The sequence below is a fragment of the Microtus oregoni genome, unplaced genomic scaffold (assembly GCF_018167655.1).
Source record: "Microtus oregoni isolate MIOR12 unplaced genomic scaffold, Mior012 000030F_ref0000283, whole genome shotgun sequence".
In the NCBI taxonomy this organism is placed as follows: Eukaryota; Metazoa; Chordata; class Mammalia; order Rodentia; family Cricetidae; genus Microtus; species Microtus oregoni.
The window spans coordinates 29,634,244-29,644,099 of record NW_024543089.1 but is presented as its reverse complement, the minus strand read 5'-3'; the positions used below and the strand labels follow the sequence as shown (position 1 = coordinate 29,644,099).

Below are 9,856 nucleotides of genomic sequence, written 5' to 3'. Positions count from 1 at the left end.
GAAAGTGGAATGCAATATTCAGAAATTCTAGCAACCATATCATCAGTTTTCCAATCTATCTTCACAATGCACACCAAAAGCATGCCCCTGTGTGTAGACTGTGTGTAGATATTACAAGAATAACACTTCCTGTTCTTTTCCAAAATATGGTGTCCCTTGTGTGTGTGTGTTCCATTAGAGTCACTGACCAGTGTAATCAATCCTTTCCCTCATAACTCAGATATTCTGAAGACAACACTAGGTCACATTCAAACTGCAACTCTTGAAAAAGCAAAATTCATGATTTTTCTCATTTCTGGAAACTCTTAGAGGCAAGAAAGTGATGATGTAAATGATGTAATTATAATCCACAAAAATTCATCTAAAAAGGTGAAACAGGTTTATGGTCATGTGCTCCAAAGTTTAGTGATTTATATTAGAGGACAACAGGATTAGCAACACATTTTTATCTCTGGCTGTACATCTTAAATATGTAAAATAACAGTTCTTTTAGGCAGGGGATTACAATTTTATACAGTTATATTTTTGTCAGAGGAGTTAAACTACTGTAATTTGGTTTCATAAATTAGGTTCTTTATTCTGGTTCTTGATTCCTTAATCTGTGGATGCAAGAAATGGTCAGTCAGAACATTTAGCAAACATGTAAAATTGATTGACTCACTACCTACTTCTTATGTGAGATATGGTCAAAGGGGGGAAGCTTTCATGCTCCTTCTTGCCCATACCTCTGTGTGCTGGAACTATACCTGATTTACAGTTTGTCAGTGAACTCAATTCTTACATGAGTCCCTCTTGATTTGCAAGTTCACAATAAATTACAGATTAGTTGGAGGACACTCATCTATTTTCCTTCTCACTGACCACTTAAGACCCAGCCTTGCAGCAGTTGCAGGACTTTCTTTCCAGCACTGAGCAAAAGAAGCAGGACTAGGTGTTCAAAGCAATTCTAAGCCAATTATTGTGAGAAAGGTAGGTCTCTATAAACTCAAGGTCAGCATGGTCTACAAAGCTAGTTCCATGACAGCCAAAGATACACAAAGAAACTCTGTCTTGAACAACAAAAATGTATTAATTTAGTTGTCTGTGATATGCCAAATTATAATTCAGGTACACTGGAGATAAGGTGGCCAAATCGCTCTATTTTCTACAAGATCCTAGTCTATACACTAATACCAAAACAGCCAGAGATTCATAATGAGGCTATTACTTAAGATTAAAAAATATAGAAAATAAAAAAGAACAAATTATTAATAAAAGTAATAAATATGATATTTTAGGGTGAGACTAATTTGAAACGGTGATGAAGATAAAAGGTGATTAATTTATCCTTGGGGTCCTAACAGGTTTAGGTAGAAGACAAGGGATATACAAAACTAAGTTAATATAACTAAGTCATATAATGAAAGCATTCCCATCTCTGAAACCCTCCTGTCCCTCCTGTAAGGTGGTAAGATAAGGAGTAAATGTTTCATCAGTAGACATGGTCTCACCTGAAAGAGTCAGTCTTTTTCATCAGTGAAATTTCCAGGGAAACTCAAATTTCATAGTGTCTATTAGTTCAGTAGTTGTTAGCAAAAGGGAGAAATTTAAATGTATCCTAGAATATCCTTATTTTTGCCAGGCAGACAAGTATTGGGGATTGATGGGATGGAGACTAAAGAGCTTTACACATTCCTATGGAGACTGCAAAATGGGAGCTGTAGGACGCTGTCACTGACAGTTACATGAGGCACCAGAAAAGTAAATAGTGGAAGACCTGGAGGAGTCTGAACCACCATAGAAGAGTGGATACAGAGCACAGATGGTGCCAACCTACTTAAGTGCACCCAATGCACTGCTCTTTGGCATTTGATCCTTGGGCTTTTGCAAAGAAAATGTGGAAAATTTTCTACTCAGTGGTAAAAATCAAAGATATGTTAAATTCGGCATGCAAATGGATGGTACTAGAAAACACCGTCCTGAGTGAGGTAACTCAGACCCAAAAAGATGAATGTGGTATTGTGTACTCACTCATAAGTGGATATTAGCTATAAACAAAGGTTGACCCTATAGTTCATGATCCTAGAAGCTAAGTAACAAAGTGAACCCTAAGAAAAACATATAGATCCACTTGGAAATTCAAAATATACAAGATCAGCTGACAGAAAATGGAAACACAGGGAATGAGGAAAAAGAAAGGTAGGAGAAGAGAAGGGGGAAAGGGGAGGGGTGGGGAGAATTTGAGGAAATGGGATCATTGAGATGGAGGAAGGTCAAAGATGAGAGCAAGGAAAGAGATATCTTGATTGAGGGAGCCATTATGGGGTTACCAAGAAACATGACTCCAGTAAATTCCTAGGAATCCACAAGGATGACCCCAGATAAGACCCTAAGCAATAGAGGAGAGGGGACCTGAGCTGGCCTTGTCTTGTAGTCAGAATGATGAATAACTTAAATATCACCAAAGAACATTCATCCAGCAACTGATGGAAGCAGAGGCAGAGCTCGTCTGTGCAGAGTCTGGGGGCCTCCTGAGTGTTCTGTGTCCGCGCGCAGGGGCGGGGGGGGGGGGGGGGGGGGGGGGGGGGGGGGGGGGGGGGGGCTCGGTGTGCGTCTGGATGTGAGCTCTGCCCCCCCAGGGCACAGTCAGCTGGTACCTGAGGCCTCTCTCTGTATGACCTGGGTTACTGACAGGAAGACAGGGAGACAGGGAGAGACCCCCCATGGACATCTGTCTGTCTGGATGGACCTGCCGGCGCTGGCTGCTCCTGCTCCCTCTGCTCCCGCTGCCGCTGCGGCTTGCAACTCCCTCCTCCACCCACCCTCCTCGCTCCCCTCCCCCGCCGGCCTGCCCTCCCCACGCCGTCGGCTCCGCCCCCTCCCCCTCTCCCAGCTCCTAACCGGCACCTCGGATTCCCCCGCGGAGATCGCGGCTCCGGCGGGGGGTGGGGGGGAGCTGCGGTTTTTCTTTCTTTTTGCTCCTTTTTTCTGCTTCACCCGCGCCCTGGGAGCCAGCTACAAGCCTGGCAGGAGCGGCCTGTCCGTATTTCCCGGGCAGGAAGGAAGGATGGAAGGAGGCCGTGCTTCCAGGCCGGGAATCATGGGAGATGGAGTCCTCCCGGACCGATCCCGGACTACAGGCAAAATGGCCGCCGCCGGGAATCGTGGGAGACGTAGTCCCGGGGTCCACAGGCCCGGACATGCCCTGCGGGTCCCCAGCCACCCGGAGTACCCCATTGACCCCGAGTGCTGGGTCACCCTGGCTCCTCCCCGGCCATGGAGACACCCCACCCCCCGGTGCCGCCCACCCCTAGCGATGCCCCACCTCTAGCCACGCCCTAACTATACCTTTAAGGCACAACAGGACTTAATGGGGTTGTGACACTGGCATGGTATCTTGAGCAGCATTAAAAGGATGTTTTTTTTTAATGGAGGGATGGGTGTTTCTGCTGTTTGTAAAACATGGTTGTCGTCTTTGTTTTGGGAATGCAGCTGGTTAATCCTAGGGAACAAACATTTATATCTTATACTAATCTCTAACATGTGCAGTTAGCATACCATTTACCTTTGGAGGATTTGGGATGCAACTCTCCCTTACCTAAATTCTACTTTGTGACTTAATATTTTCTAAGAAGTTATACCATCAATCCTAGTCTTCTACATCACAGTAGCAGTGGAGTGCTACTCTATACAGGAACTACTGTTTACAAGCTCCACAGAATTAACTACAGATGGATACTAAACCTAAATGTTAAATGTTCAAAGTGCAAAACTTCTGGAAGATACTAGAGGGACCAGAGCTCTCAGACCTTGGCAAATCTGTGTTACATAGTGACGATACAAGCCGGCATTTCATGCTGATTTCAAAAAGGATATTTCAAAGCACAGTCCTGCTCCCAGTGCTCTGCACAGACGCAGTCAGGAGAGTGAAGTTACTCAGAGACTGCTTGTCGGCCCAGGAGATACAAAGAACATGCACTCAGATCATGCTGGAGCATTAAAGACCAACTGAAGCACGCTGGATGATGCAGGACCAGGCAAGAATATACTGAACTCTGCATCTGCTCACTCGCTACCACACACCCAGAGGAAGATGAACCACACTGGCTCTCGTAGCTCAACTAACCCCTCCTCCCAGTCTGGGGAGAGCCCCAAGCTCACCATGTCATGGTTTTCCAGCTTTTACATGCTACCTGCTCAGCTGCCTGCAGCAACACTCATAGCACAGCACGCAAAACCAGGTGTGCCAGCTTCTCTTCAAAGCCTGAAACTGGGCCCTGAAAGACCCAGCACAACTTCTTGACTGTCAGGTCACCTGGAAGATATGATTGGCTATTGAGGCCTGAGTGACAAGAACACCTCCCATAAGGTTATACTGTGCTTAAAGACACAGCACAATGGTTCCTGACCCTGCCTTTCATCTGAAAAACCTTTTCTGAATCAGCAGAGATGCATTTCCATAGCACTTGTCCCTGGCTCCAATACAGACCCTCCTATCTTCCTTCTCCTTGACACAAGGTGACTAGCTGGTTGCCACTTGTAGCCAGTTTGACTTCCAAGATTAGCCATCACATCAGTCAAGACAGAAGAAATGAGAAAAATTCTTAGCGCAGGAAACAGGGAAAGCATGGGAATTATTTCCAAAACAAAGCTTTACCTGAACAAAGAAAGCATGTGGATTTTACTTAGGGAGTCTGTACACATTCATGTAGATTTCAGCCCATTCCTAAGCAGACTCAGTTAACAAACCCATTTCTGAACATGATCACAATGTAAAAGCGGAGACATTTAGCGGCATTCTTACTTCAAAGTCATGCAGAAACATATAAATTATAAAAAAGATGGAAAGAAAAGCCTCTGGCATGTTCATCTTGTACCACAAGTATTAGTATTCAGGCATCTGTACTGGCCTGTCCTTGAATTCCTGACAGGATATGTCCTCAGCTACAGCCACTAAGAGCACCTCCTGCACACATTTGATTCTCTCTCTCTCTCCTCTCCTCTCCTCTCCTCTCCTCTCCTCTCCTCTCCTCTCCTCTGCCTGTCTCTGTCCCCCCACCTCTCTTCTGTCTCCAGAGGCTGGTCTACCCATCCCCCACTTTTTTCACACTCCCTTCCCCCTAATAAAAACCCCTCGATGTGAGCTCTTCTTTTGAGCCAATTTTTAAAATGACAACAACAAGGTCTTAGCTGAAAGTCAGGTAAATGACACAGTGAAAGTAGATTTCTCAGGAGCCTATGTGATCTGTCAATCTTGATGTTTGATCTAAAAGATAACTGCATCAATACCACAGTTCTCACAGATACAAAAGACAGAGAACAAAATTCAGAAAACTTCAAGGAAAGGTCATTTAACAGCACTGTGTACTCTGCTCTTAGATGGACGATTATGATGAACTCTTTTAACCTCAGAACATAGCTGCTTTCACCTCTGAGCTGGCTAGCTCAGCAGAAGACCACAGATGTTTCCATGCAAGATCAGAAGGAGTTCACTTTAAACTATCCCTGGCTTCTGTCTGTCTCAGGGTTGTGACATCACTGTAGAGAATTCCATTTTTTTCCTTTTTCTAACTTTTTGTAAAAATGTAGTTATATGCGCATTTTGATTGTATGTGCCTGTGAACAGTACTTACAGAGGCCAGAAGATGGAAGGAGATGCCTGGGACTGGAGTTACAGCAAATGGTTAGTTACCATATAGGTTCTGGGATTGAAACCTGGGGCTCTGTAACAACACCCAGTGTTCTTAATTGCTGGGCCATCTCTCTACTCCCTCTTCTTATTTAACATTTATTTCCATAAATTGATAATCACATGATATCTATCACACCACTTTCTGTTTGGGTAGAAAGTTAGCATCTCAAACCCCTCTCCTGAGAGTTGCTTCAGCACAGACTCTACCCCCAAGAAAGCCTACCAAATGATGACCCCTCCTCAGAGATGCTTAAGACCACTACTACAGGGAATTTAAACTGCAACCCAGAGAACAAACATACAGTTTTCGGTCTTCCTTCCCATTTTCACCCGGGAGCACTGCTATTCATTAAACATGGACTTTTTCAAATTTGGTTTGATTTGGATTATTGTGTCAGCACAGAGGTTTATTGGGGCACAAAACGTTTCATCTGGAGGTTTTACCAAGGGGGCTGTTTTTCCCACTGGCACAGGGCCATGTGTTGGAAAACACCTTTCTCCCCTGCACCTGCTCTCTACCAGCTAAGATAGGCTTCCTCTGGGTAAGTTCTGTGTTCCACGTCATGGCCTTAGAGGCCCAGAGCCTCATATGATTCATTCAGGCCATCCTGTTGAAGCCATGGCCATGCCAGGCACCCGACCTGACTTGACAAGAATCTGCCTTATTCTGGGGGACAAGGGCCTGCCTTGTCTCTGTGGGGTTCCTTCATCAAGACATATCCTTTCAAGGAATTTCTCACACCTCTCTTTTTTTTTTACCCAAACTCTATCACAGTGGATACACTGCACTAGGTTTTGAATCCCGAGTCCTGGCATAGACTTAAAAGCAAGACATGCTCACAGTTCAAGAACTGATCTCCAAATGCCCTTGGGCTGCCTTTTACAAAATCTTTTTAAAATTGGGGCTATCTTACACCTTAGGTCTCTTAACACCTAAAAAATTTTTGCCAGTGTGAAAGAAACAAGCCCCATATGCCCATGGTTTGTGGATGCTGTGCTCACATGCCCCTTCCCTGCTCCCCCTGCTCCCCTTCCCTGAAGACTGAGCCTTTCCTCTTCCTAGAATTCTTCTATTCTCGTCACCCCACCTGTCTGGCTACTGGCCAATCAACATTTAATTAAACCAATACAAGTGACAAATCTGTACAGGGTACAAGACCATTGCCCCACAGCATTTCTTAGCCTAATTTTTAAGTTTTTCTTGGACTGAATTTGTTGAAAGTAGTTTTAATTCTGGTTGTGGGGCTGAAGATGAGTTAAGTAGTTAAAGTTTAGTGAGTAAACTTAGGAAGTAAACACTCCAATATATTGAGCTATGTGCAGGCTTTGCAGTGTGTTCCATAGCCCTAGCTTTGGTGAGCTGTCACCCATGCCATGATGGGCTTTGGTAATTCAGCTTTGAGTCATTTCTATTCCTATAAGTTACACATGAATCATATTCCTATAAGCAACCCCAATAAAACCTTTTGGTTCATCAAATTGGTCTTTGGTTTTATCCATGCTTTGGTCTGTTGTGGGTTCCCTATGTGGAGTGAATAGACATGTGTGTTACATCTTCCCAGGATTTTTTTGCTACACAGCACAAATTAACAACTGAAGTTAACTATGACTTTTCCAAATACCAAAATGTTAGTTAGGTATAGGTGGTCTAGGTCAAGTATCTCACAGCATCTTGGTTATGATATGCTAGGGCATTTCCATGCTCCTGAAGCATTCTTTGTACATGATGTTGAGTAATATGCTAACAGAAGAGAGGCAAGGACTTCTTGTGGCCTTAAAGCTATAATTGCTCACTCAACCCAGAGCAATGAGAGTAAGTGGGTAATGCCTCTCTCATGCCTCTACCTACATAGTGAAAGTGTTTACAGTTGCCTCGTTTCTCTTCTCCCTAATATTTGTATAGCCTTGAAATATGTTCACATCTGTGAGAATATATTTGCTGTGTTCATGCCTAGACATTTTCTTTTTGTATTGAAGGAAAAAAGAGCTTACAATCCTGAGAATGTGTCAAACTTTCCAGTACTTAGAACTGAATTTGAGGGAGGTTCAGTTCCTTTTACTTCTCTGACCTTTCCCATTATTATACCATTTATAATGGTCAGCTACCAGTGAAGAAGTCATGGTTCTGCCAGACATCTTTGAGGTAGCTTAGACACCCTGGCTCCTTATATATCTTGTGGTTTTATGATCATAATATACTACTTTTGCCAAGAATGCACAGGGTACATAGGATGTTCACACACTTGGGCCAACCTTCCTGAGAATGATGAAAATTCCTCAAGTGATATTAATGAGATGTGTACCAATAAATGATTATCATGTTGTTATAAATGCATTAACCAGTTTGTAATTTTAGTGTGCATTCTAAGCTGTTAAATATTTGTTAATTCAGTACAAGCAAGACACAAGAACTATTTTCATACATTTGAAAAGATTCCAAGTTAACATTCCCAAACACATTATATTTTAACATGGCTGTAAGAATATGGGATATTTCATTAGGAAAACATGTAATATGATATTGGAATTGTCAGTTGATGACTTCTTAGAGGATAAAGCATCGCTTTTCTTAGGGGTCTGGCCACTGGTAGGCTGCCCATGACCCAGGAGATAGCTCCACACCCATGCACTAATTGGTCAGCATTAATTGGACTCAGGAGGCTGTTACTAGTAAGATGCAAAGTCAGGAAGGAAAGAGGTTGAGAGATCTTGGGGGAATTTGAAGTGAGGTGCTGGGGTATAAATAAGATAAAAATACATTGAATGTATGTACAAAGTTTTCAAAGAATAAATGATAAAATACTATTAAGTTTTTAAAAAAATTCAGCCAGGAAAACACATTTTAACTGTGAAATAATTTTATTTGTTATACTATCACCTGGAACATGAAATCCTTCTTGCCAAATTGCCTAATGCACCCTTTACATCCTTATTCCTCAAAGTGTAAATGAATGGGTTGAGTGTAGGAGTCACCACACCATAGAAGAGAGCCATGAACTTAGGTTGGTCCCTTGAGATAGAGGAGGGAGGCTGAAGGTACATACTTATTCCTGGGCCATAAAATAAGGAAACTACTATAAGATGAGAGGAACATGTACCAAAGGCCTTTGTCCTTCCCTCAGAAGACTTAATCCTAAGTATAGCACGTCCGATACTAATATAGGAAGCAAGTATTAAGCATAAAGGAACAGCTAGTATAAAAATACATGCCACAGAAAGTGCCAACTCATTTGTCTCTTTTTCACCACAAGCAGTCTTTATCAGAACTGGAATCTCACATAATAAGTGATCCAGTGTATTGATGCCACAAAGTGGCAACTGTAACGTAAGTGTGGCTTCTGAGATTGCATAGGCAATTCCACAGAGCCACATGACGCACACTAACAGAGTGCATGCACGATGATTCATGATCAGGGAGTAGTGCAGGGGTCTGCAGATAGCCACGTAGCGATCAAAAGACATAATAGCCAGAAGAAGACACTCTGTGCCCCCCATTGCACTAAATAAATAAAGTTGAATTGCACACCCCACATAGCTTATGGTCTTTCTGGAGCTTCCCAGGTTGAACAGCATCTGAGGCACAATGCTTGTGGTGTAGCACATGTCCAGAAAGGAGAGATTTGTGAGGAAGAAATACATGGGGCTGTGAAGACGGGGTTCTAAGGTGGACACCAGAATGATGGCAACATTCCCAAACATGGCTAGGGGATATGTTACCAGAAGAATAATGAAGATAGGGAGCTCCAGCCAAGGATGGTTGGCAAAGCCAAGGAGAATAAACTCTTCAGGGTGGGTTGTATTAATGACTATCATTGTCTTTAATCTGTTTCACCTGTAATAACAAAGCAATAGAGAGAAGGAGAGGGAGAGAAAAAGAGAGAGATTTGAGAAATGACAAATGATAACACATTCTTTTCTATCTTGTATTTTTCTGGTGAAAAAGAAAATAAACAAACAGATTGTTATGGCTTTGGTAGGGGTAAAGAAGATAAAGAGTCTTGACCAGGTAATCCATTTCCTTTTAGGACACTAAATAACAAAATAAGCTACTTTAAACAAGATTTATCTCTGGATACTGAATTTCTTCATCTGTATAAGGATAAAACACTGAATTCTCATTACAATTAAGCAAAAAGAGAAGTTTGCATCCATTGAAGATTCACAAAAATCGCTTTTCTAACTCTA

At 42.7% G+C, this 9,856-nt stretch overlaps 1 protein-coding gene across 1 annotated transcript; it reads right to left on the bottom strand.

Moving 5' to 3' along the window:
- Nucleotides 1–8,545: 8,545 nt before the first annotated feature.
- LOC121465393 (olfactory receptor 2B11-like) lies at nt 8,546–9,484 on the bottom strand. The gene has a single exon (XM_041678633.1). It carries the CDS (start codon nt 9,482–9,484, stop codon nt 8,546–8,548), a length of 939 nt encoding a protein of 312 aa, XP_041534567.1.
- Between the last annotated feature and the right edge of the window lie 372 nt (nt 9,485–9,856).

What these genes read in the sequence shown, in the direction of transcription:
- LOC121465393 (XM_041678633.1), bottom strand. Translation starts at nt 9,484, where the DNA reads ATGATAGTCATTAATACAACCCACCCTGAAGAGTTTATTCTCCTTGGC.